The 27,759-nt window shown below is 46.3% G+C and overlaps 2 protein-coding genes across 3 annotated transcripts in view; both read right to left on the bottom strand.

Annotated features, from left to right (window-relative positions):
- Positions 1 to 17,479, bottom strand: part of LOC105488101 (zinc finger protein 805) — a 33,100-nt gene extending 15,621 nt beyond the window's left edge. Inside the window, exons 1-4 of one of the 2 annotated variants that reach the window (XM_071088082.1) lie at positions 17,158 to 17,479; positions 14,117 to 14,243; positions 9,824 to 9,919; positions 2,641 to 4,855 (exon numbers count right to left, since the gene is read on the bottom strand). In XM_071088082.1, coding sequence (XP_070944183.1) covers positions 3,225 to 4,855; positions 9,824 to 9,919; positions 14,117 to 14,243; positions 17,158 to 17,187 — 1,884 coding nt within the window. In that variant the 5' untranslated portion in view covers positions 17,188 to 17,479 and the 3' untranslated portion in view covers positions 2,641 to 3,224. The remainder of the gene's footprint in view (positions 1 to 2,640; positions 4,856 to 9,823; positions 9,920 to 14,116; positions 14,244 to 17,157) is intronic. The other variant, XM_071088083.1, reaches the window with a different exon arrangement.
- A 3,550-nt stretch (positions 17,480 to 21,029) lies between these two features.
- Positions 21,030 to 25,783, bottom strand: LOC105488104 (aurora kinase C). The gene is made up of 7 exons (XM_011751873.2): positions 25,491 to 25,783; positions 25,031 to 25,076; positions 24,583 to 24,774; positions 24,125 to 24,263; positions 22,953 to 23,101; positions 21,522 to 21,696; positions 21,030 to 21,330 (listed from the first exon to the last, which is right to left on the bottom strand). Exons 1-7 carry the CDS (start codon positions 25,546 to 25,548, stop codon positions 21,160 to 21,162), a joined length of 930 nt encoding a protein of 309 aa, XP_011750175.2. The 5' UTR covers positions 25,549 to 25,783; the 3' UTR covers positions 21,030 to 21,159.
- Between the last annotated feature and the right edge of the window lie 1,976 nt (positions 25,784 to 27,759).

The following is a 27,759-nucleotide window of genomic DNA, read 5'->3' as shown; positions in this document are numbered from 1 at the left end:
ATCACAAGGTCAGGAGATCAACACCATCCTGGCTAACATGGTGAAACCCTGTCTCTACTAAAAATACAAAAAAATTTGCCGGGTGTGGTGGCGGGCACCTGTAGTCCCAGCTACTCAGGAGGTTGAGGCAGGAGAATGCCATGAACCCGGGAGGCGGAGCTTGCAGTGAGCCAAGATCGCGCCACTGCACTCCAGCCTGGGCGACAGAGTGAGACTCCATCTCAAAAAAAAAAAAAAGATATGCAAACTGGATATAAAATCACAACCCACATATATGCTGTTCACAAGAAACTTACTCCAAATATAGTGATACAGATAAGGTTTTACAAAATGGTGAAAATGTATAAATCATGCAAACATTAACCCAAAATGTAAGAGTGACCACACGAATATCAGATAAAAATTGATAAGAGTATTAACAGGAGCAAAAAAGGACATTACTTAGTTATAAAAGGGTCAATACAGCAAGACTACTAAGCAAACCTATATGTGTATATATCAAACAACAGAGCTTTAAATTATGTGGAGCAAAAACTGATAGAACTTAAAGGAGGAATAGATAATTCCACAATTATAGTTCGGGACTTCAACATCCCTCTCTTGGCAATTGATAGAAATACTAGACACAAAATCAGCAAGGATATAGGAGACCTAAATAACACCACCAACTAACAGGATCATACAAACATTTATAGAAACTCCACCCAATGACCAAGAACACACATTCTTTTCAAGCAGCTATGTAAAACAAGATAGCCTATATCCTGGATCATAAAGGAAAAAAGTCAACAAATTTAAACAGTAACATCAAATGCAAAACAAATTAGAAATCAATAACAAATAGCAGGGAATACTCCAAATACTATTAAACAATATACTTCTAAATAATTCATGGGTTAGAGAAGATGTCTCAAAAGGAATCAGGAAATCTTAGAACTGAGTAAGATACTCAAAAACATATTAAAACTTGTGGGATGAAACTAACAGCACTGTAAGAAAAATGTATAGAACTTAAAGCTTACATGAAAAAAGAAAAAAGCCTCAAATCAATAACCTAAACATCCACCTCAGGAAACCACTGAGTCAAATACAACCAAAGCAAGTAGAAGGAAGGATACAATACAGATCAGAGCAGGTATCAGTGAAATTAAGAACAGAAAGTGGAGAAAAATCAGTGATATAAAGTGCTATTTCTTTGAAATGATCAATGAAATTGACATATGTCTACAAAGACTGACAATAAGTGATACATTTTCAATATCAAGAATACAACAAGGAACGTAAGTACAGATCCTGCTGCCAACAAGAAGCTAAAAGGAAATATTTCAAAGAATGCTACAAATGAGAATATTTACATAAAATGAACACTTCCTTAAGAAAATCTATAAAAATTCATCCAATATGAAATACTCTGAATAGTTCTATACCTTTTAAATAAAATAAATACATAATTAAAAAGCATCCAAAAGGAAAATCTCCAGGTCCCACTTGTTTGCTGGAGAATGCTACCAAACATTAAAGGAACAAATAACACCGATTCTACATATGATCTTCCAAAAAAACAGAAGATAATTCCTTCCAACTCACGTTAGGAGGCTAGTTATCATCTAGACATCAAAACCAAACAGTAACAGTTGAAGAAAAAAAAACTACAGATTATCACTCATGAAATTAGAGGGAAGCTTCCTCAACAAAATACTAGCAAATGAAATACTGTTGCATAGTATACAAACAAAATTATACTCCATGAGCAAGTAGGGCTTATCACAAGGATGTGAGGCTGGTTCGATACTCAAAACTCAGTCAAGGTAACACATCAACTGACTACAGAAGTAACATGACATAATTAAATCAATCAGTGGAGAAAAAGCAAGTGACAAAATTCAACACTTATTAATAATAACCAAAAAATCCCAGCAAATTAGGAATAGAGAGAAACTTTCTAAACTTGATAGAGAAACTCTTTGGAAGAAACTTTCAATATCATATTAATGAGAAACCGAACATTTCCCCCCTAATATCATGAACAAGGCATGGATAACTTGTCACTATTTGTATTCAGTATCACACTGGAAATCCTACCTAGTGCAATAACATGAGAAAAGTAAATAAAAGGTGTACAGATGGGAAGCAAGAAATAAAACTGTCCCAAATTGCAAATGATATTTCTATGTTTAAAATCTTAAGGATTATCCCAAAGGAAATGGCAAGAAATGATGAGTTTAGGAAAGTTGCAAGACAGCAAAATAAGATGGAAAAAATAATTTTTCTGTATACTAGCCAACATCATATGAAAACTGAAACTTTAATCAATGCCATTTACAATCACGCAAAAAACTATGAAGCTATAAATCTTATTTTAAATGTGCGGGAGTTATACTGTGTAAACTATAAAACAGTAATGAAATATATCGAAGAAAATTTAAATAAATGAAAAGATATGCCATGTTCATGAATTGGAAGGCTAAGATGCCAATACTCAACATATTGATCTACAGGTTTAACTCAATTATATCAAAATCCAAGCAAGAATATTTGAAAAACAGAAAAATCAATCCTAAAGTGTATATGGAAAGTCAAAGAAACTAGGAATGCTAAATGAATTTTAAATAAAAATAAGAAAAAAGAAAATCACATTACCTAATTTTGAGATTTACCATACAGCTATAGCAATCAAGTAAACCAACAGATGGGAATCAAGAAAAATTCTGTGTTAAGTGTTCAATACCCATTAAAAAAGGATTTTTTTTTTTTTCTCCAAATCAAAGACTTAAAACAGTCTTAAGTGGTGGAATAAAACGTGCACATTCATGTTTCCTTTAATCCTTAAATATAAAAGTATTTCATAACTCAAGCCTTCATATTTCTCATAAAAACAATGCTTCTTAAGAAGAGACAATGTTGTAGAACAAAGACATTCAGTAAGTTTCCAGACCTTGCCTTACTAACTTTCCTGATGTGGGACAGAAACGTACATATAAGACAACAGTATAAAAGCAGTGTCTGCATTTCATTTTTTCTGTCACCTCTTTTTATAAAAATTCCTGAGATAACACTGCACTGTAAACTAACGACAAAGATGGAGCTAAAGGTTTTCCTAAGTGCATAATAACCACTGGGTGTTTTTCCAGGATGAATTCAGATGGAGAATAAGGCTCTAAGCTGTGTGATTTTCTAATATGACTCCTTAGGTGACAAATGGCATTTGGCAACAGAAGGTTTTCTCACAGTGAAGACACTTGTGGGGTTTCTCTTTGGTATGTATGATCAGATGCCATGTAAGATGCTTCCTCTTGCAAAAGATTTTCCTCAGAGGTGACATTCAAAAAGTTTTTCCCCAATAAAAGTTCTTGGATGTTGACTGAGGTCTGCCCACTTGGAAAAGGTCTTCTCACATCTGTTACACTGATAGGATTTCTCCCAGTATGCATCCTTTGATGCTGAGTGAGGGATGAGCTGCGACTGAAGGCCTTTCCACATTCACTGCACTCATATGGCTTCTCTCCAGTGTGGATGATGGAGTGTCGAATTAGGTTTGTGCTCCAGCAAAATGTTTTCCCACACTCAATGCATTCATAGGGCTTCTCTCCACTATGAATCCGCTGGTGCCTTGTGAGGCCTGACCTGCGGTTGAAGGCCTTTCCACACTCCATGCACTCATAGGGCTTCTCTCCAGTGTGGATGCTGAAGTGTCGAATAAGGTCTGCCCTATTGCTAAAGGCTTTCCCACATTCTTTGCACTCGAAAGGCTTTTCTCCAGTGTGGGCCCTTTTATGCAAGATAAAAGTAGAGCAGTGGGTAAAGGCCTTTCCACATTCATTACACACATAAGGCTTCTCCCCAGTGTGAATCCGCTGGTGCCTCTTGAGGTATGATCGGTGGTTGAAAGCCTTCCCACACTCGAGGCACTCAAACGGCTTCTCCCCAGTGTGGATGACATAGTGGTGAATCAGGGCTGCGCTCTCACAGAAGGCCTTCCCACATTCACTGCACTCATAGGGCTTCTCCCCGGTGTGAGTCTGCTGGTGCCACATGAGGTATGACCTGTGTTTGAAGACCTTGCCACATTCAAAGCACTCATAGGGATTCTCACCACTGTGGATGATGTAGTGTCGAATGAAACCTGGCCTATCTCGAAAGGCTTTGCCACACTCTTTGCACACAAAGGGTTTTTCTCCAGTGTGGCTCCTGTTATGCAAGACGAAAGTGGAGCGGTGGGTGAAGGCCTTTCCGCATTCACTGCACTTGTAAGGTTTCTCTCCACTGTGAATCCGCTGGTGCTGGGTAAGGTGTGACTTCCGATTAAAAGCCTTTCCACACTCCATGCACTTATAGGGCTTCTCCCCAGTGTGGACCATGTGGTGCTGCAGGAGGTACGTACTCTTGCTAAAGGTTTTTCCACACTCTGTGCATTCATAGGGCTTCACTCCAGAGTGAATCCTCTCATGCCGAGCAAGCAGACGTTTCTTGTTAAACACTTTTTCACATTCACTGCATTTAAAGGTATTTTCCTCTTCCTGACTCACTGGATTTTCACCTGATCCATGAGAGTCACAGTCACGGACATCATCTCCTAAGGAGACCTGATCCTGTATAACCCTTGAACACACACCATCAGCTGTCCCTAAACCATCATGTTTGGGGCTCATTTTTCCAGGAAGCTTCTCCTTTTGGGAATCTAACCCTGGTCTCAAGTGCTCTCCCTGCATTTCTGAAAACCCATCCTGATCCTTGGGTTGCCCCAACTGGGAGTCCCCTGAAGCTCCTTGTGTTAGTTGTCCCCAGAATGAGATTTCTTCAGACAAGGCTAGCTCACAGGTGGTCCGTTCTGGGTTCTCGGGTTTTCCTTCGTCACCTGAAAGAAATCCGATACACAAAAGGGCCTGTTAGTAATGTAAAAAGAGAAGAAACAAAATCACCACTTCAGTGAAAAAAATGAAGTTGGAAATGGTGCCTTTATGTCTGTTATATTTTGCCATCTTGAACCCCAGGTCTGTAATTTGTTTCTTTTCTTTTCCTTGGATTCCTGACTCCTTGAGAGGGAGACCAGGCAGAGAGACCAGGTGAGGGGACAAGGCCTAGGGTGGAGATATCGCCTCAATTCCCGACTGAATATTTATATAAAGGTAACTCATTATGGGTCCCTAAATAGTTTATCCTAAATAGATGACTCTGGCTGAGGTCTGGTGGCACCAGAAAGACCAACCAGTGAGTAGAAGGTTAGGTCTCTGAGCCACAAGATATCAGCTGAACTCTGGAAAAGGGGCGAAGGCTGGAAACTTCACATGGCACTATGGGCAATGTCTCGATCAACTGCGCTTGTGTAATAAAGCTCAATAAACTCTAAAAACCAGAGCTCCACTGAGTTTCCTGGGTTTGCAATGCTCTGTGCACATATTTTACACATCAATGCTGGGTGGGTAACAAGTCACCGAGAAAGCTTTGTGTTTGGAACACCCTCAGCCCCATATCCTGTGTCCTCTTCTAATTTGTATGCTTTGTCTGTAATAAACAAAACTGTGAGCATAATAGGTTTTAGAAAGTCTTGCGGATCTTTTTAGCAAGTTATGAAACCTGAGGGTGGTTTCAGGAAATCCCTGAATTTGCAGTTGGAATTAGAGGATTTGGGCAGACTTGACAAAGTCCTGGAGGACTGTGTCCTTAATCTTGAGTTTGGCTAATCCTGGGTAGAAAAAGGTCAAGGCGTTTTTCCAGTAGAAGATACCCAGTGAAGTAAGTCCTACTGGTCACGAGAGAAAGTGGGAAAGACACTATAGCCTTAGGAGACAGAATATGCAAATGAGCTATAGCACATGAGAGGGTTGTGGTGATGAGAATCTAGGGAAAGAAGAGGCACAGGGGAACTGATTCCTAACATTCTGACCTAGGTGACAGCTGTGAAGAGCAGTGCCACTCTCAGGACAGGGCTCATAAGGCAGAGGTACCACTCTGGCACAGACACGATGCCAACTGGGAATAAAGAAGAACGGAGAGCTCAGAAATCCCCTTGCACACAGATGGGGCTTTGGTAGATGGCAAGGAGGCACAGCACCTCAGTAGTGAGAGACTACTAAGGAAATAGAGCTAGAAAAAGTGGCTACCCACATGGGGAATGGAAATATTGTATTCTATCACATTTTATACTCAAAACCAACTTCAGATTGATAAAGACTTAAATGCCAAATGGCAAGTTTTACAACTGACAATAAAATAAACAAGAATACCTTTTCAATATTAGGGTAAAGCAACATTTTTTCCACAAGGCACAAAATCATTAATCACGTAAAAAAAAAACATAAATCAGGCCAGGCGCGGTGGCTCAAGCCTGTAATCCCAGCACTTTGGGAGGCCGAGACGGGCGGATCATGAGGTCAGGAGATCGAGACCATCCTGGCTAACACGGTGAAACCCCGTCTCTACTAAAAATACAAGAAAATTAGCCGGGCGAGGTGGCGGCGCCTGTAGTCCCAGCTACTCGGGAGGCTGAGGCAGGAGAATGGCGTGAACCCGGGGGAGTGGAGCTTGCAGTGAGCCGAGATCGCGCCACTGCACTCCAGCCTGGGCGACAGAGCGAGACTCCGTCTCAAAAACAAACAAACAAACAAACAAACAAAAAAAAACCATAAATCAGACTACACTATGTAAGGAACTCACTGAACAAAAGATACTTTAAAGAGAGTGGAAGGACAAAATGAAAAACTAGAAGAATATACCTGCAGCAAATGTAACTGATAAAAGATAGGTATCTAGAATGTATAAAAATCAAATAAAAAGAGAAAGCCAAAGAAGTTAATTGAAAAATAGGCATTTATCACCAAATAACATCTCACAGAAGAAAATACAGATTGGCTCAGAATTGTGAAAGACACTAAACAACCTTACCCATGAGGAAAATGCAAATCAAGAGCACAAGAGAAAATATTTTGTTTCCATTTGATCAGCAAAAATTGAGGGGTCTTATAGTTTCAAGTACTAGATAGGATATGGATCAATGGAAACTTCCAAAAATTCCTGAATTTTTTGATATAGGCCCTTTAGAAAACAATGAGAATGATCTTGCAAACGAACATTTGCATAGTTTATAATCCAATTATTTCACTCCAGAAACATCAAAAATGTGCCCCTACACATGTGAAAGATGAACAACATATATAAATGTCCACAGCATCACTGATATAAAAACGTAAACAATTAAGTGCTCAGAGAGTGAATGAATATATGAATATACTGTGAACCATGAACACTGAATTGTTGAATTTTCTTCAAGGATAAGGAAGTTGAGCATTTTTATGTTGAGTACAGAAAGGATGAAGTTACAAGACAAGCAGAATATAAGTGAAGAAAAAATGTCCATGAAAAGGTGTGATACAAACTCTTCAAAAAAACTGACCGTGGCCAAGGGCAAGACCTCTTTCATCAGGGGAAGAGAGAAGCTACCAATATGAGAGGTTGAGAGGAATGTCTAAGGATTGCTGATTAAACAATATAAGTAGATGATATTGTCAACATGAAAACCTGCTGATACATCAGCAGTCACATGCTGAGTGGCTGGGGAAATATTAACTGTCTGGAACAAGGTCTGAATGCTGGAGTACCCCATGCAGGACAAAGAGCTGACCAGAGGCACAAAGCAGATACAGAGATTAAGTTTTGGGAGTCTATTAACATGCCCTAGAAAAAAGATGGTAAGAGCTTAGAGTAAGAGCCTAAGGAGGCTGGGCGCAGTGGCTCACGCACATAATCCCAGCACTTTGGGAGGCTGAGGTGGGCGGATCACCTGAGGTCAGGAATTCGAGACCAACCTGACCAACATGGAGAAACCCCATCTCTACTAAAAATACAAAATGAGCCAGGTGTGGTGGCGCATGCCTGTAATCCCAGCTACTTGGGAGGCTGAGGCAGGAGAATCGCTTGAACCCGGGAGGCGGAGGTTGCGTTGAGTCAAGATCATGCCATTGCACTCCAGCCTGGGCAACAAGAGCGAAATTCCATCTCAGAAAAAAAAAAAAAAAAAAGCAGAAGGATAGGTCTCATGGAGGTGATAGAGGGATGAATTCAGGAGACATGCATGATGTGAAATCGAAAGGCTCTGGAGATAGACTGGATGCAGGGACTTATGGAGGCGGAGGGGTTGACCTGTCTGAGGTTGGATCCAGTCCCCTAATCTGCCTGGATGGCAGAGCCATTCACTGAAACTTGCGAGGTGGCAAGAGCGAGCAAGATCACGGGTTCCTTGTTAGGCATGTTGAGTTTTGTGCTTTCGGGATTTTCAAGGGGAGATGTGGCACTGAAGAAGGGACGATCTGGAAGAGACTCTGAAGGGCTGAATAGGGACCGCATAAACACTCAGGGTTGGATGAGCAGCTCAAGGAACCCATGCGGGCAGACGCCAAGGCTCTGTAGTGGCACCAATCCACACACCTGACAGATGGCCTCATGTCCTCAGCAGCCTGAGTGTGGGACAGAGGTCAAATGTCACCCTGAGGATTTTTGGAAAACAGGAGATATAGGAGACATGGAGGAAGTACTGCTTCTTAGTGTCTGATTGACACTAAGGGAATGAGTGGAAGGAGAAGGTGGGAGAGGCTAATAGGCAGAATATAACTGGAAAGAGAACTTGGGAGAGTAAAACAGGCCCTGCTCCCCAGAGTTCAGAAGGAAATGTAACGTATCATCACTCATTAAGGTTTATATGACATGAGTAACACTCACAGCTTACTTTGATGAGTTACTTACGTAACACGGCTCAGAATCTATGCAGTTTTATGCATTAATGTATCACATGATTACATCTTCAAACTGCCCAATGGCATAAAAATAATGTTTTTCTTTTTTTTTAACAAAAATAATTTCTGGGCCGGGCGTGGTGGCTCACGCCTGTAATCCCAGCACTTTGGGAGGCCGAGACGGGCAGATCACGAGGTCAGGAGATCGAGACCATCCTGGCTAACACGGTGAAACCCCGTCTCTACTAAAAATACAAAAAATTAGCCGGGTGCGGTGGTGGGCGCCTGAGGCAGGAGAATGGCGTGAACCTGGGAGGCGGAGCTTGCAGTGAGCTGAGACTGCGCCACTGCACTCCAGCCTGGGCAACAGAGAGAGACTCCATCTCAAAAAAAAAAAAAATTTCTAATAGCATTTTTCAGGAACAGACTGAGTATAGTGGACTGAGTAGGTGCTCACCAGACCATCTGCTCTTCTCCTTGGACAGGCAGCTCAGCCACAATTCCTAGACTCATGGACCCAAGTACAGCCAAATGCCCAGTTCCCATGGGTGAAATGTGAGGGGAGGTGGTATTTCTGGAAGTGGGTATGACATCCCTTATTCCCTTAATTCTCTACCAGCAAGAGGATGTCAGGACAACCTTAAAGCAATAGGTTGACGACAGAAGGACTCTAGGTCCTGAATAACTGTGGTACAGAGTTCCCTCCGACCCACAAAGACCTTGGTATGAGTGAAAAGAGTTTTCATATGTGAATCATTTAAATTTTGGAATTTGTTGGATACAGCAGCTGGTGTTAACTTAGCCAAACTCATATACAAACTTCACTAGGGTCACAGAGTAGCTGACTGGCAAACCAGGTTTCAGGCACACAAGGTTGGAGCCCCAGGACCAATCTCAGTTCATACACCTCACTCCTCCCCAGGAGTGGGGACAAGTGTGACAGGGCTAGGAAGACGGAGAAACCACTAAGGGCTCCAAGGCTCCCAAACCCTTAGAGAAGCCACAGTGAGAAGCTTCCCAAGAGATCCCAGGGCCGGTGGTCTCCATCCAGTCTCAAGCCAGCAGGGACTCCGACCTCCCCAGATCTTGGCTCCTACCTGGACAGGTGTCTTGGGAGAGGTCTTCCTTCCTGGTCCATGGCTCCTGCCCATGCTCTAGGTGGTAGATCAGCTCAGGTCTGGGAACAGGACACCCTGTTTATGGAGAAAGAAAGTGGACACATGGATGTTGGTGAAAAGAAATAAAGACCTTCAATCCAGTCTGGGACTTCAGGATGGGGACCAGACCTTGGAATGAAGCTACACCTATCCATGGGAACAAAAAGTTAGCATGTGATCTGGAAACCAAGGGCAGGCCATGTCATGCTGCCACAGAATCTCTACTCCTAATAGTAAGTCAAAAACTAGTATTTGTAGGCTATAACCATGTCCAAGGGACTATGCCAAGCATTTAAATGCATTATGTCATTTCAAAAGTGAACAACATTTATGGAATATCTTAGAGAAAAAGTGATACACTTTAAATATTAAATATTGATTCTTTTCATTCAAAACAAGGTATGTATCTTCATTGATCTAAGTCTTTTTTTTTTTTTTTTTGAGACGGAGTCTCACGCTGTTGCCCAGGCTGGAGTGCAGTGGTGCGGTCTCGGCTCACTCAGCCTCCCGAGTAGCTGGGACTAGACGCGCGCGCCACCACGCCTGGTTAATTTTTTTGTATTTTAAGTAGAAATGAGGTTTCACTATGTTGGCCAGGCTAGTCCTGAATTCCTGACTTCAGGTGATCCACCCGCTTCAGCCTCCCAGAGTGCTAGGATTACAGGTGTGAGCCACCATGCCTAGCCGTTAAATGAGGATTCCAGTTGAGGATTTCCTCACGGTATACCCAGGATGTCCATTATCATAATCAACACCATTTTGTTGACAAAGAAACCCAGGCTCGGGGAGGTAAAGTGATGTGCTGAAGAGCACAGAACTGGTGAATGGCTGAGTCAATAAGGAAACCCAGGTCCTGCCATCTCTGTCTGTGCTGTTTAACCACAAAGCTCCACAACGCTGCCCAGAAAGTGCCAGGTCAAGGTATGCCCCTGACAATAATCGTGATGAGGATGACGGTAATGGTATTGGTGGCAACAGAGATTGTAATGGCTCCCTGCACACAGCCTGGTCTCCCAGGTGCTGTTCTGAGCCCTTTTCATAAAATAACCCTTGACCCTGGCAACAGCCCTGGGATGCGAACAGGATAAGTCCTCATTTGAACAATGAGAACACTGAGGCACAGGCAAGTTCAGTAATGTGCCCAAGGCCATGGAGTTTTTAAAGAGCAGAGCTGGGGCTGGACACCAGGGTTCTGGCTCCAAACCTTGCTCTCCCAAGCAATACACTACGGAGGAAACCAAGAGCACCAGAGTGGGTGGCAGAGGGTGGTGACGAGGCTGAGATGTGAGCTGGAGGATTCACCCTCAGGGACCAGTGGCCAGGGTGAGGGGCGGGTCAGTGACTCCAGATCCCAGCATTTCATGAACCATTCAAATATTTAAAAACTGAGCATCCGGCCGGGCGCGGTGGCTCAAGCCTGTAATCCCAGCACTTTGGGAGGCCGAGGCGGGCGGATCACAAGGTCAGGAGATCGAGACCACAGTGAAACCCCGTCTCTACTAAAAATACAAAAATTAGCCGGGCGCGGTGGCGGGCGCCTGTAGTCCCAGCTACTCAGGAGGCTGAGGCAGGAGAATGGCGGGAACCCGGGAGGCGGAGCTTGCAGTGAGCCGAGATCGCGCCACTGCACTCCAGCCTGGGCAACAGCGTGAGACTCCGTCTCAAAAAAAAAAAAAAAAAAAAAAAAAAAAAAAAAAAAAAAAAAACACCTGAGCATCCTACTGTGATATGGTTACATAAGGATACTGACAGAAACTTCATATAGCAGCACAGTGGCTCACATCTGTAGTCCCGGCTACTGGAGAGGGTGAGGTGTTAGGATCACAGTGAGCTATGATCTTGCACCACTGCACTCCAGCCAGCCTGGGCAACAAGAGTGAAACTCCACCTCAAAAAAAAAAAGTTCACAAAAGAAGAATTTTTACTACAAAAAAATTCAGTGGTTTCATAAAATGAAGGTGTTTCATCTGTGCTGAGTAAGTTAAACTGGATGCGGGACTCGTAGGAGTGGCTAAATTTTCCTTATTTGCTGACGACAAGGATACTGTGAGAAGAAATGGAGCATGAACACTGCCTGGAACAGGCCTGAGACGCCCAGTCAGTGCTCTGGGGATCTGGACTGTTAATTGCTTTTCTTTTTCTTCTTTTTTTTTTTTTTTGAGATGGAGCCTCACTCTGTCAGCAGGTTGGAGTGCAGTGGCGTGATCCCAGCTCACTGCAACCTCTGACTCCCTGGTTCAAGTGATTCTCCTGCCTCCACCTCCTGAGTAGCTGGGACTACAGGCACGCACCACCATGCCTAGCTAATTTTTGTATTTTTAGTAGAGACGGGGTTTCACCATGTTGGCCAGGCTGGTCTCTATCTCCTGACCTCGTGATCCGCCTGCCGTGCCCTCCCACAGTGCTGAGATTGCAGGCGTGAGCCACCGTGCCTGGCCTGCTTTTCCTAAAAGTGACTCACTTGTTATTTTTCTTAGATTTCTTCAAAAATGGAATCCTTATCACTCTGGTAAATGGAAAATCCAGAGTCACTTGTCTTGATGGCAGGTAACCATAAAAAAGCAGCAATAAATCAAAACAATGTATACAAAAATTAGCTGGGTGTGGTGGCACCTGCCTGTAATCCTAGCTACTCAGGAGGCTGAGGCATGAGCAATGCTTGAATCCAGGAGGCAGAGGTTGCAGTGAGCCAAGATCACACCACTGCACTTCAGCCTAGGCAACAGCGAGACTCTGTCTCAAGACAAACAGTGCTGTTTGGTCCCTGGGAGCTCATGCTGCTTGTTCAGGGCTGTGAGCCTAAGGCTGCTCCCTCTGTAGAAAAGGAGAAGTTACCAACAGTTTGCAGGATATTAAGACTCAGCACTAAACCAGACTTTTCCTCAAATGCTAAGAAGCCAAGACAAGATGCAATAAAAGAACAACTTCCTTGGGGGTGTCTCAGCACCAGCTGAAGTAGTGTCTGTCCAAGCACTCTCTGAAAAAGAGCTTCTCAACCTTAGCACAACTGACATTCAGGTTCAGATAATTCTTTGTGAGATCGGGGGAAGAAGGATCTGTCCTGTGCATTACAAGGATGTTTAGCGGCATTCCAGGTCTCCACCCACTAGATGTCAATGTCATCATCTTAGTGTTAACAACCAAAATGTCTCCACATATTGCCCAGTGTCCACTGAAGCTCAACATCGTCCCTGCTTGAGAACCACTAGCTTAGAAAGACATGAACAAGGTAAAGGGAGGAGGCTGTGGTGAGAAAGGGGCCTCCCCAAGATTCGGTGGTCAGGGAAGGGCTGGGTGAGGAGGCAATGGCGGTGCTGAGAAGCGGCGGCCATGTGAAATGCTGAATTACCCTGAGAACACTCATCAAACAGAACAGCAAATGCAATCGCCTGAGGGGGGTGGGCACTTGGGGAAATAACAAGAAGCCCAGCAAGGCTGCAGCAGAGTGACTTTAGAATCAAGAGGACATGAAGGTGATTAAAGTGTTGTTTAGAATAACACCTGGTAGTACAGAAGGTCAAAGTTTCCTGGGGGCCTGCCTGACTCAACCCTTCTTGGAGAACACCCCACCACCCTTGACACCACAGACTGCGCTGTGGAGCAGATACACAAGCAACCAGGCTCACCCAGGCAGATCCTGCTCTGGAACTCAAAAAAAGAACTGCAGACGGAGGCCAGTCCATGCTGGGCAGTGGGTGAGAGATGGAGGCAAGTATGAGCTGGAGGTGGAGCAGCATTTGCTGCCTCAAGCAGGCCCCACAGAGGCCAGAGAAACAAGACAAGAAATCTGGAGGGGAAGGAGGGGTCACAAAGAGTAAAACCTGGGGTCGTTATTCTTCCCTTGAACTTGCTGAGGCAGAAAAAAACCACACAGAGTAGACAGTGACATGAGCAGACCCAGACAGAGAAACTAGGACACCATCGTGGTGGTTCTCAGCTCCTACTTCAACCCCTCATAACATACAGCTGGAAATCCTACCTTTGGGGTCTGCAAAACACCCCATTTCCTTCCACCACCTCCTTCTCCTTTGGCTGGGAGCCAAAGAGTACACTATTTCTTGTCCAAAGTGATACAGGGAGACTGTTCAGGAAGAGGTGAGTGTAGAAAATGACTGAAGTTGTGGGAAGAAGGCAAGCAGGTTCGAGAGGCCTTCTTGACCCATCAGGCCTGGAGTCAGGGGATGGAATGAAGAAGTGGCAGGTCCCCTGCATGGTGGAGGGGGAAGGCCTTACCCAGAGATACCAGGAGCCCACAGTTTTCCAGCATCACCTCCTGGTACAGGGTCCGCTGAGCTAGGTCCAGCTGCCCCCACTCCTCCTGGGTGAAAGTCACAGCCACATCATCAAAGGTCACAGACACCTGAAATGTCAAATAGAGGTAGTAGAGTTTGCCGTGGGACTGTCGTATGTGGTTTGCTGGAAAAGGTGCAGCAAGATCAAGGCCCAAGTCACTGAGGACCTCCTGAGGGCCTAACTTTGTACCAGGCTGAAGGAGGAAGGCAGACAGTGCTTTGGACAGATTACTGTAATGTAAAAAAGAAAAGCATCCTATACAGGAGCCATCAGAGAATGACAGAAGACAATGGCAACAACTTGTGGACGGTGAGATGTAGACAATTACAGTTCGAGGACATCAAAGAAATGAGGAAATAATGACAATAATAGTAGCAATAATGTTGACAGCCACAGTGCCTGAGCCTCACTGGTCCAGCTCATGCTGAAGGCTTCACGTTCTGTTTTAAAGCTACTACAACTCCCAAACTCTGAAGTCAGACTTCTCACGTTTGAATCCAAACTCCTGAAACTGACACTTGCCAGTTTTGTGACCTTAGGGACCTCATTTATCTCTGCCTCAATTTTCAGATTAATACAGAGTTCCCATTTTCCCAATAACAGACATGAGTTATTCAGAGCTTCATGGACTTTGGGATTTTATTAATCCTCCCCCAGCCCCTGAAGTATTACTAAACACCACCGCCAATCACCTCCATGTCACAGTCACTGACCTGAGGCTAAGGGAGCTCCGTGGATTCTCCTAGTCTTTTGTGTTTTCTGTTTTTCGCTTGTTTGTTTTTTTCAGAGACAGGGTCTCACTCTATTACCCAGACAGGAGTGCAATGGCATGCTCAGAGCTCACTGTAACCTCGAACTCCCGGGCTCAAGCGATCCTTCTGCCTCAGCTGCCCAAGCAGCTGGGACTACAGGCATGCACCACTGCGCCCAATTATTTCTTTTTGGTAGAGCTGGGATCTTGCTATGTTGACCAGGCTGGTCTCGAACTCCTAGCCTCAAGTGATCCTCTCACCTCAGCCTCCCACAGCATTGGGGCTACAGGTGTGAGCACCAAGCCCAGCTAGAGTTTCACATGTTATAAGCAGAGACAGAATTTTACCCCAGGTCCCTCTGCTTCAGGGTTTAATACTGTGACCCCAACAACCCTCCATCACCAACGTGAATCTACAATACAGTTGTGAAACATTTCTACATATTTTTGCTATTTAATCTATTTTAGTAGCTCCTGAAAATATCCCCAAGACGTGGGCAAAACCCTCATCACCAAATTCACGAGTGCCAAATGCCGGAGGAGTGACAGTGCCTGGACCAGCTCATCCTCTCCCCTGGACCCCAGAGAGATTGCATAATGAACCATCAGCCTTTTCCTTCCCTGAGTCCTGCCAGCAGGTATCCCTAAGACCAGTGTACTTCAGGACCAGGAAACTCAAGTGGCTGAGGATAACGCGGGCTGTGGTCACAAGAACCCCGGCTTATGACTGGCCAAAATGCCTTATGGGCTGAAGGCAGGATGAACATCCAAAAAAGACCACAGGATCTTGCCCTTCCAGGCCATGTCTCAGCAGGTGGGGATGGGGTAACCATGGTAACCTCACAAGTCCTCTTGGACCTCCTTAAACAACCAACACACTTTGCCTTTGTCTACACAGTCCTCTGTAATGGAATATCTGCCTTTCACTTCCGATGGCCACTGTGACTTGCTGGAGAAAGACTGCAAAGTTCACCTCCAGGGCTTCTCAGCCAACTGACTGTAAAAACAAAGGCTCTGGTGGTCCACACACTAAATATGAATTTCTGTTACTTAAGTGCTGTGTGTCAGCAGGTAACTAAACAGGTTGGAGTCTTGACCTCCTCTTGTGTACGGCAGTGTTTATAATAGAATGTCACTTTAAGGAGATCAGGATTAAATGAGATGATAAATAATGTCCATTTCTCAGTTCACATCAAGGACTCAATGAAGGCCAACTGTTACAGTTCTTGTGTTAATATTGATGCTCTTTGTCCCCACAAAATCCTTAAGACCTCAACTCAGTAGCTGTCTAAAATTTTGCCAGATTCTGTATACAAAAAGTTAGACCAATGGCAGGTGAGAAGGGGACTACCTTAGTCTGAACTGCCACGAAAGGCTGCTTCAAAGAAGTGACATTTGAGCAGAGCTAACAAGATATGAAAGGGTCTTGCAGAGATCTGAGGATAGCGTCTGAGGCTGAATGAACTGTAAAGGTGAAGGCTGAGGGATGAGAAAGAACTCTGAGTGATCATATTCGTGTGTCTGAAGGGCTGAGCCAGGGAGGAAAGGAAGGAAAGGAGGACAGAGGTGGTCAGCCATAGTGGACCGGGTAGGGACATGCAGGCCATGGCTGAGTTCGGATTATGTGTGTGACAAGAGTCCCTGGAGCGGAACTTCATTTATCCTTCAACCAATTATTGAGCACCTATCAGAGGCCTGACACTTTTGGCGGTGGAAAGCTGCAGAAGGGCTTGGGGCATCGTATGTGATTGGTTAGGCTGAGCACGTATGGCTTTCTCTGCTTGGTCCTCTGCTGGAAGCGGAGGCAAAAATTAGAACAGTCAGTTACTAATCAAGTCCTATTTGGGGCCTACTGTTCCAGGAGTTACCGTTTAGCTTCCTGAAATGTCACCAGAGAGTAAACTAGCTCCTTGCAAGACTAAGTTAAGGCAGACTGGTTTCCAGAGTTGTTTAATGTAGAACAGGAGGTTGGTTTCCTGGGCAGGTGGCTACAAAAAATTGTACGTCACAGCCCTATAATCTACGTATAGTCTGGCTACTGTCCACTTGAATATTCAGTCTCTCAGGTACTACCACGACAGAAGATAAACTAAGTGACGAGCATGCTCCACGTTTCGTAAACAAACAACACTACAAAGAGGAATCCTGTGGCTGTCTTGGCTTCCGGCCTGCCCAGGAGGCTTCCCCGAACTAGCAGAAAAGCAGCAAGGCCGAAAGCGCGTCCACTCACCTGCGCCGGGTCCGTCAGAGCCGTCGCCATACTGGGACCCTGAGGCCCGAGCGGGGCGGGGGCTGCGGCGAGCAGGGCGGGTCTCGCGGGCTCAGCCGAGCCCCACCCCTTCCCTGCGCCGGGCGCGGTGACCTTGGCTGACAGTCGAACTCTCCCGTTACGGGGAGGCTCACGGTTCGCTCCGAGACGCGGAGGTCGCTGTCGGCCTCCTACCTGCTCATTTCCCCAGAGCCGCCAGGGAGGCGGCCACGGAACACCGCCCCCTCCCTACAGCAGGCGTGGACGGAACCGTCGCGCCCAAATTACGTCTCCATCCAAATGCCGGAAGTCCCGCCCCAAGCTTCGCGACCCACAGGAAACGCCGCTGTCCTGGACTATCATTGGCCCCAGGGCCCGCCGTCGCACCTGGCAATGCCTTCTAGTTAATGTAGTTAAGGTTCTAGTTAATGTTCTCAACAAACCACCTGCAAAGCGGACCGATCCTGACCCGGCAGACCTCAGTGTAAAAGCCGCAGGGGGCCTACAGCCCGGCTCAGGCCTGCCTGGGTCCTGGGGGCACAACTCGGAGGCCAGGGGCCAAGCGTGAGACCGTCCATTCTTCGCCGGAGGAAATCGAGCCCCAGCAGGCAGGGACATTTGTCAGGGTCAGGGCCAGTGCAGAGACCCTGGACCAGGCTCCGGACCCTGACTTCCACCTTGCGTTTTCTCCCCTCCGGATCCTCTTATACAGATCAGTGGGCAGTCAGAGTAACCAAAGGGGGACGTCAGGCGGCGCGATGCGGCCAGCCTGGAATCCCAGCGCCTTGGGAGGCCAAGAGGGGCGGATCGCTTGAGCAACGTAGGGAGACTACCAAAAAAAAAAATTTTTTTTTTTCTTTTAAATAGCTGCGTGTGCTGGCGCACACCCGTGGTCCCAGGAGGCTGAGGCAAGGGGATCGCTTGAGGATAGGAGTTTGAGACCTGTCTCCGCGACAGAGCGAGACCTCATTGGTACAAAAAAAAAAAAAAAAAAAAGTAGGCCGGGCGCGGTGGCTTACGCCTGTAATCCCAGCACTTTGGGAGGCCGAGGAGGGTGGATCACGAGGTCATCCTGGCTAACACGGTGAAACCCCGTCTCTACTAAAAATGCAAAAAATTAGCCGGGCGTGGTGGCAGGCACCTGTAGTCCCAGCTACTCGGGAGGGTGAGGCAGGAGAATGGTGTGAACCCCGGAGGCAGAGACTGCAGTGAGCCGAGATCATGCCACTGCACTCCAGCCTGGGTGAGAGAGCAAGACTCCGCCTCAAAAAAAGAAAAAAAAAAAAGAATTATATTATACAAAACTTTAGTAGCCTCCATTGGTGACTGCTTTTTTTTTTTTTTTCTTCTTATGACTATGAAGGTTAGAGAATAAAATCCAGCTTTCAATGATTTGACAAATACATTATGGTTATGAAAATGGAAACAGGGTATACAGAAAATGCCCTCCAGAGATTTAAAAGTGCAGAAAGTATCATGACAGGATGTTAACTGGGTGGAAATGGACATGGAATCAATTTTCTAGAAGGTATTATTTATAAATTGAGATTATTGAGTAATGTGGCTTAATTAGCATACAAGCTGTTAACACTGTTATCCATCACTGACAATACTATTTCGCCCAATTTAGAAGAGAGTCATAATTCTCCTTTTCACATATGTATGACCCTTAGGTTAGTTTTGGCTTTGGATGCAGAACAGATATTAAAGTTAATATGTTTATATTCCATCATGGAATGTCTGGGATCAGTGCAGGTGAGGAAAGCTATGTAGATACTGGTGACAATTTTTTTTTTTTTTTTGAGACAGAGTCTCACTCTGTTGCCCAGGCTGGAGTGCAGTGGCACATAGCTGGGACTACAGGCACGAGCCACCATGGCCAGCTAATTTTTGCATTTTTTTAGTCGAGACGGGTTTTTACCATGTTGGTCAGGCTGGTCTCGAACTCCTGACCTCGAATGTTGATCTGCCTGCCTCGGCCTCCCAGATTGCTGGGATTACAGGTATGAGCCACCACACCCGGCCTGGAGACACTTTTAAATCCCTCATGTAAGGCATGTCAGTGTCTTCATTATTTAAACATATATCATCTGGTGATCAGTGCTGAGGCCCTAGTGATTTTTCTATCCTTACCTGCCAAAAATGTGCCCAGTGATGTGTTTATCCAGCACCTAAAATGTATAAATAGCAGAGTTTATATGTATGTACCAGTTAATTTATTAGGAATTGCCAAGTGTTTGAAATGTTAATTCAGGAAAACTGATAGGATAAAGCAAAGCATAGAGGTAAGCACTGTGTCTCCTCATGCAGGTAAAAGAAAGAAAAAAAAGAGAGGCAAATACTGAAGGTGCAGGTTAAAAACCATGAACCAATGTCTTAGAGTATTTAACTTATAAATCTGCAATAGTGGGAGCTGCTCATCTGAGTGAAGTAGCTGAATTATTTATACTTACGTTAGTGGGTCTGGTCATAACAGAAATCATGCCTGCAACTGCTGGACATTTCACAATGAGGAGCCTTTGTAGGAGTAACATTAACAAGGCAAACTCCATATAAAGTGCTTAACAACTGAAGTTAGGAGAAATACTGGTGTAACTGACTGCATTGATCAAAAAACGTATTTGAGCTTACAGCTGAGTAGTTTAGATGCTTACTGTGGTAGTCAGTTTATAATGGGTGCAGGGAGCAGATGACACATGAAACCATCACAGAAGGTTACAGAAGGCTGGAAGGCCACTCCCCAAACTGCAGCATGCAGTAATTTCAAAAGAAGTGATGTTATATTTATTATGAGGAATGACTTAATTTTTTTTTTTTTTTTTTTTGAGACGGAGTCTTGCTCTGTTGCCCAGGCTGGAGTGCAGTGGCCGGATCTCAGCTCACTGCAAGCTCCGCCTCCCGGGTTTATGCCATTCTCCTGCCTCAGCCTCCTGAGTAGCTGGGACTACAGGCGCCCGCCACCTCACCCGGCTAGTTTTTTGTATTTTTTAGTAGAGACCGGGGGTTTCACCGGGTTAGCCAGGATAGTCTCTATCTCCTGACCTCGTGATCCGCCTGTCTCGACCTCCCAAAGTGCTGGGATTACAGGCTTGAGCCACCGTGCCCGGCCGGGGAATGACTTATTCTAATGTAATCAGAGTATGACACAACACAGAGGTGCTAATGTATTCATTTGAGAATTGGGTTGCACTGATGTGCAGTGAAATATTTTATTTCTAAAACAGCAGCATATTGATGTCCATAAAAAGAGAGTGGATCTTTCGGTTGATGACAGTCTTGTTTTACAAATGGCGTACTCCTGAAAACATGGAGAATAATAAGTTGGATCAAGGAGCCACTGTGATAGGGGGCAGGTTATGTACCCTCAAGGCATTTATCTGCAGAAAGTAGGCAAGAGTTTTTTTTTTTTTTTTTTGATACGGTGTCTCACTCTGTCTCCCATGCTGGAGTCCAATGGCACGATCTTGGCTCACTGTAGCCTCTACCTACCGGGTTCAAGTGATTCTCATGTCTCAGCCTCATGAGTAGCTGGGATTATAGGTGCCCGCCACAACGCCCGGCTAATTTTTGTATTTTTAGTAGAGACAGGGTTTTACCATGTTGGCCAGGTTGGCCTCAAACTTCTGACCTCGTGTTCCACCTGCCTCGGCCTTCCAAACTGTTGGAATTACAGGCGTGAGCCACCATGCCCAACCTGAAAGTAGGCAAGAGTTTTCAAGGAGAATGAAGTCACCATCTCCAGAGGTGGAAGGTGGGGGTAGCAGGGAGAACCACCTTGGGCAGCTCTCATGGGAAAGAGTTCCCACAAGAAATATTCTACCCAGTCTCATACTAATTCACACAACTATGAAGAGCTGGTTCGAAATGATTCAGCTTTTATTAATTAGCATCTTACATCTTAAAAGAAAAAAAATAAAGACAAATGAGGTGGCAGAGCCAGGAGAGCTCCCTGAACACACACAAAGGAACAGAGGCAGACAGGGCTCAGGAAGCCATCTGAGCACAGGGAGGCAGCACCCTTCGGGAGTGGACCTGAACCCAGGGGTGCTTCAGGATCTGGGCCAGGGGCAGTCGCTCCAAGGGCTGGTATCTGAGAAGCTTGGAAATCAAGTCCCGGGCCCCCAAAGGCATTGATAGTGGAAACCTCACATCTACCTGATGAGGCCAGGAAAGAAGAAAGAGAAGTCTGGTTAATTTCTTTGGTCAATGTTCTCCCTCTTCTTTGAGCCTTGTTAAGGCGTTGTTCTGGACCACAGCAGACAACCTGTGTGTGTGCCCCAGTTCCCACAGCCCAGCAGCCATCACTGACCAGTTCCCCCATGAATGCCCAACGGTGACTGTCCCACCTTGAGGATGCGTCTGTAAGTCTCGCTGTGGGAGGTGCTCTCAAAGGGTGGATATCCCACCAGCAGCTCATAGCAGAGCACTCCAATGCACCACAAATCCACCTTTTCATCATATGTTCTCCCCTCAATCATTTCTGGGGGCAAGTAGTCCAGTGTCCCACACATCGTCTTTCTCCTAGAGGAAGGCAGAAAAGGGAGTAAGTACGAAGCAGAGGCCCAGGATGAGGGAAATTCTCCTTCCCCAGCTTTCATTGAGATGTGGAGACCCTAGGACAGCCTGGAAAGTCTCTCCCAAGCACAGGAGTTTGGAGAGACAAATTTTTAATATGGATCAAGGTTCGGAGAAGGTAAGTACTGGGACGGACTATTCATAAATCCATATTTTGGAAGTATAGTGATTTAGCTCCACAATGTTTTCACAGAATAGTCTCAGCATTAAGAAAGATCTAGAACAAACTGATGGTGATGGTGTATCAATGAGAACCAAGTAAATAAATTACGGTAAGAAAATTTCTGTATGAAAATTATTCATACAGAAAAATGCACTGCTGGAATTATGGAGCAATGACTTTCTTTTTTTTTTTTTTTTTTTTTTTTTGAGATGGAGTCTCGCTCTGTCGCCCAGGCTGGAGTGCAGTGGCACAATCTCGGTTCACTGCAAGCTCCGCCTCCCAGGGTCACGCCATTCTCCTGCCTCAGCCTCCCGAGTAGCTGGGACTACAGGCACCCGCCACCACGCCCAGCTAATTTTTTGTATTTTTAGTAGAGACGGGGTTTCACTGTGTTAGCCAGGATGGTCTCAATCTCCTGACCTCGTGATCCACCCGCCTCGGCCTCCCAAAGTGCTGGGATTACACGCGTGAGCCACCGTGCCCGGCCAGCAATGACTTTCTTTACATGCAAACTTACTGGTATAGTTATATATTAACAAAGAACAGAAAATAAAAGGTTTGATTGGATCACATTATTTAAATTTACAAATACATATTAAGTATATGTGTTTGAAAAAGGCAGCATAGGCCAGGCGTGGTGGCTCATGCCTGTAATCCCAGCACTTTGGGAGGCCAAGGTGGGCGGATCACCTAAGGTCAGGAGTTCGAGACTAGCCTGGCCAACATAGCAAAACCCCGTCTCTACTAAAAATACAAAAATTACCTGGGTGTGGTGGCACATGCCTGTTATCCCAGCTACTTGGGAGACTGAGGTAGGAGAACCGCTTTAACCTGGGAGGCCGAGATTGTGCCCCTGCACTCTAGCCTGGGTGAAAGAGTGAGACTCCGTCTCAAAAAAAAAAAGAAAAGAAAAATGCAGTATTCCAATACAAACCCCAAGTTCGTATCTAGGTTTTACACATGGACACATGAAATACATTAAATTGGGTCATTCCTAACTGGTACTCAGAACTCACCCTACCACCACCACCTGACTTACCTCAGGGAGGGGGTGTGCACAGACCAGCCAAAATCTGCAATCTTCACCTCACCCCTGAACCCCAGCAGCAGGTTCTCTGGCTTAATGTCTCTGTGAATCACTTTCTTCTCATGGCAGTAGGTCAGGGCATCTGCCAACTCCTCTATTATCTGTGAGTGCAAAGAAAAGTCACCCTGAGGCCGGGCGCGGTGGCTCAAGCCTGTAATCCCAGCACTTTGGGAGGCCGAGACGGGCGGATCACGAGGTCAGGAGATCGAGACCATCCTGGCTAACACGGTGAAACCCCGTCTCTACTAAAAAATACAAAAAACTAGCTGGGCGAGGTGGCGGGCGCCTGTAGTCCCAGCTACTCGGGAGGCTGAGGCAGAATGGTCTAAACCCGGGAGGCGGAGCTTGCAGTGAGCTGAGATCCGGCCACTGCACCCCAGCCTGGGTGACAGAGCAAGACTCTGTCTCAAAAAAAAAAAAAAAAAAAAAGTCACCCTGAAAGTGAAGCCTGCCACAATTTCCGTCTGAGGTGGAACACTCATCATGAATTGAATGACTGCAGTGGAATCTTTTTGGTCCAGCAACTAATTGCACCAGTTACTGGTGTGTGGGGTGTGGATTTCCTCTCCTTTTTATGTGGTCTTATAGGATGGATGGTAAAATGGACACAGATCCTCCCTGTTGTCCTAGCACAGCAAGTAGCCAGATACAGAACCTACACTGAGCCACTCAGATGATCTCTTACAGGACTTGAGGCCTGAGGAAAGGAAACAGAAACAGGAGGAAAGATGGAAGACCACTCGTCCTGGCAGAGCAAGCTGACTGGAGCATTGCTGCTGGGAAGATCATTGCCATGATTCCCTTTCCAGCACCCTCTAGAAATCTCTTTGTACCTATCTCTAAGCCAGTTCTAGCTGTTTATTCAGTGAACTCCTTCACAGGCTTTCAATATGTTTCTTTACATAAGGCAGTGGAGTTAGATTCTGTTGCTTACAACCAAAGAATCCAAACCTATACACAGTACTTCTTAATATTCTGGAGATGCAATGAGGTTAATTAGGGTATCCAAGGATGAAAGTAAACTTTTCAAAAGGCAATCCGGACCCTCCTGACAGCCACAAACAGAGCTCCCACCAGCCCACAATAAACTCATAGACCCCAGAGCCTCCAGTCCCCCACCTCACCGTGGCTGTGCGCTGTTCATCTAATTTCTCGCTTTTCTGCAGCTCCTTGTAGAGCTCTCCCCTCGGAGCAAATTCCAGAATCAGGTACACCCGGCGTGCATCATGGAAATAGTTATACAGGCGCAGGATATTGGGGTGTCTGAAGGATTAATGTTGGAAGAGTCAGATTTCTCCCTGAGGCCTATCATATGATGCCACTGTCACTGCCTGGTCACACAACTGGCAAATTATGCTGGGACCAGAATAACAACAGCCCTATCTGGGAGCGAGTGAGGGGAAAACAGAGAACAAGAACCAGGATTCGACTGTCTGACCCAGGGTGGGAGGTAGTGTAAATGGAATGAGTTGCAGAGAAAAGTCTTCAAGGCATAAGTGAAGGGTTTACTTGGGGTTAGTATCTGGGGAAAATGCTGGGCTCTGACGTCAAAGATGAAAGAGGAAGCAGAGACTGTCCTTACTGTAGATGCGCCTGGATCTCAATTTCCCGGCGCAGCTGGTGCTCCAGCCCTTCCTTCTCTATCTGCGACTTGAAGAGAACCTTCAGGGCCACAATGAAATGGCTTTCCTTGAGCCGAGCCAGGTACACATTCCCAAATTTCCCCTTGCCCAGGGGACGCCCGATTTCAAAGTCATCGATTTTGAGGCGCCGCCTGAGAGGAGAGGAAGAAAAGAGCCTCAGCTTGGGAGGTAGGGTAGGTGGAGGGACAGTCAGGGACCCCAATGCTTTCCTTCCTCTTTCACTGTATCCTTCCTCTGCCGCTTTCCCTTCTCACACGGGCCTAGTCCTATGTTCCTCAGGACAGTAGTTCTCGGTCCCAGGAGCCAGCACCCCACACACCCAGCCTGTTCTTCATCCCCACGTCCCACCTCCCTTCCTTTTCCAGATACCAAACCCAAGGGGCTCACATGGCTGGGGTGCTGGGCTGCTGGGCTGTTTGGTTTGCTGCAGTCACTGAAAGAGAGGAAAGGAGAGGGGAGGGAAGGAGAAGGTGAGACAAAGAGGGGAGGGGAACAGTAGAGGGAAGAGGGAGCGAGAGGTGAGGGGAAGAAGGGGAGGAGAAAAAGAGAGGGAAGGGGAAGGCAGGGGGAGAGAAGGCGGGGAGAGGCGGAGGGAGAGGTAAGGGGTTAGAAGAAAAAGTATGGTAAGGGAGGGAGGGGAGGGAGTGGTGAAGAGGCAGAGAGAAAGGAAGGGGAGGGCAGAGTAGGGGAGGGAAAGGTGAGAGAAAGAATGGGAGAGAAGGGAGGGAGTGGGTAGGAAAGGAAAGGGTTGGGGAAGGGAGATGTCAACAGATGTGTCTTCTGCGCACCCGACCCCTGGCCCAGCCCCCAGCCTTTCCCGCGTCCTTTCTCCGGCGCTGGCTCTCACCCGCTTCGCCTGCAGGCTGAGCTCTGCCCAGCTGCACCGCAGCTTTGGGGGAGCTCATGGGGAGAAGAGGTGACGGCGCGGACGCCTTCCTGAGCCCTCTGGATGGCTGTTCCCTTTCACAGCGTCCTGAAAGGGGTTGGGGGTCACTTTCTGGCTGATGCGCTTCCAATCCTGCTCGTCCTGCGGCCTCACGAGGTCCCAAACACACACAAGCCCCGGTATCCGCGGCCTCGTGAAGAGCCGTGGCTGCGCGGCCTTCTTTTATACCCGGCGCTGCCCGCTCAGAGAGGTACTTCCTGGCTGACTCCCATTGGCTGAAATTCCTGACGCCATCGGAAGTGCGCCCAATAGAAAAGACAGAAATGGGACTCTCCGCCCAGGGCGCCCGGGTCGGGGCGGAACTGGAGCGCGCAGGCCGGGGCTGGGCCCTGAAAGCGAGGCCCAGGGGTGAGGCCCGAGAAGGAAGGAGGCAGAGGGTGCGGCGAGGCGGTGATGGGAGCGGGCCAGAGAGCATGAACAATGCATACACCCACGGGGTGCGCATGCATCACCTAGGAAAGAGCCGCGATGCACGTGAGAATGAACAGACGCCCACTCCTGACATGCGGGAGCCTTGTGCAGCCCGCCACCCGAAACCACCTCACGCCTCGTGCAGTCCGAGACCCCAAAACCACCTTGCTTCAAGGTCACATCCGATTCAGGCCACTGTCCAGGGTCACCGCGACGGGGCTCCCTGAAGCCTGTGGCTATGCCTGCTCACAGCAAGGACGCCACGAGCCCAGCTCACTTACCCCTCTCCTCCCACTCGCCAAGCCTTTGTTGGACCCTGTAATCAGTTTGTGGTTTTGGCCTTAGATCGTAAAATCAGCCCCCACGTATTTATTTGTTTAGCAAACACATAAGTTTCAAAAACATTTAAAATTGAATTCTTTTAGACAGGGAACATATCTTGCAGAAATACAATTGAAGGCCTGGCATGGTGACTCACGCCTGTAATCCCAGCACTTTGGGAGGCCGAGGCGGGCGGATCACTTGAGATCACCAGTTTGAGACCAGCCTGGCCAACAGGGCGAAACCCCGTCTCTACTACAAAAATTAGGCGTAGTGGCGCATGCGTGTAATCCCACCTACTCGAGAGGCTGAAGCAGGAGAATCGCTTGAACCCGGGAAGCGGAGGTTGCAGTGAGCCAAGATCAGCAAGGTCCCATTTGTCAAAACATCAGAATAAAAACACATGCTGAGCCAGGCGAGGTAGCTCATGCCTGTAATCCCAGCACTTTGGGAGGCTGAGGCAGGAGGACCACTTGAGCTCAGGAGTTTGAAACCAGACTGGGTAACACAGATCTCATCTCTAGATTAAAAAATAAAAAAATCAGTGGGGCATGGTGGCAAGCACCTGTAATCCCAGCTACTCAGGAGGTTGAGGCGGGAGGATCACCCGAGCCCAGGAGATTGAGGCTGCAGTGAGCTACGAATGCACTGCTGCACTCCAGCCTGGGTGACAGAAGTTCATTAAAATCACCTGGCCAGTCAACACAAGGCCCATGGCTCATAACACTTCCTGAAGAGGGTATTTCTTCTCCTTGGAGCAGTTCAGTTGAGATCACACAATTTTAAGATGTGTAACATGCCTGTGGCAAAGATTAAAAATCTTTAACCCTCAAAACCCAAGGACACCACTGAGCATTCCAGAGGCACTCCAGCTTCCCACAATTGAGGCAGGAAAGGCCATGCTGCGGTATGATAAAAAGGGGTGCTATGCAATTCCCACGAGCCAGATTCCCATGGGTCTCCAGCATCCCGTCTCTGTAGGGGACCTCTCGGCTGGAGTCAGCTGTTCAGCTCCTCCAAAGTAAAACTCAGACACCCATGATTCCAATAACATACTCTTTAATCGCAAGTTATCTGCATTTAATAATGCAGAAATTATTATAAATCCATATTATTTAAATCTCTCCCCAATGAAGCCATGAACTAGTTTCAAAAGCAGCAACAAAAGGATGACGAATTGTTTACACATATACTATAGAAATACACATTGATCTGGCAATAACATCTTTACAAAGGTGAACAAAGGGAGTACCTGCAAGTTGCACCACTTGTAGCCATATATATATATATATTCATACACGTGTGTGTGTGTGTATATATATATCTTGAAGTGGTCCATATAAACACATACATACACACACACACACATATATATATAGAGAGAGAGAGAGCGCGAGCAGACCAGGTCCTTTTTTAAAAGACTTTCTCTGTACCTTTT

This window comes from Macaca nemestrina, chromosome 20 (genome assembly GCF_043159975.1).
Source record: "Macaca nemestrina isolate mMacNem1 chromosome 20, mMacNem.hap1, whole genome shotgun sequence".
NCBI lineage: Eukaryota > Metazoa > Chordata > Mammalia > Primates > Cercopithecidae > Macaca > Macaca nemestrina.
Note: the sequence above shows the minus strand (reverse complement) of the source record. Positions and strands in the feature narration are given on the sequence as shown.

Excerpts from the sequence above, each read along its gene's own strand:
- LOC105488104 (XM_011751873.2), bottom strand. The coding sequence starts at position 25,548 with ATGAGCTCCCCCAAAGCTGCGGTGCAGCTGGGCAGAGCTCAGCCTGCA. Across the intron at positions 24,775-25,030 it reads CAGCCCAGCACCCCAGCCAT|GCGGCGCCTCAAAATCGATG; the intron begins GTGAGCCCCTTG and ends CTCTCCTCTCAG. Across the intron at positions 24,264-24,582 it reads GAGATCCAGGCGCATCTACA|ACACCCCAATATCCTGCGCC; the intron begins GTAAGGACAGTC and ends TTAATCCTTCAG.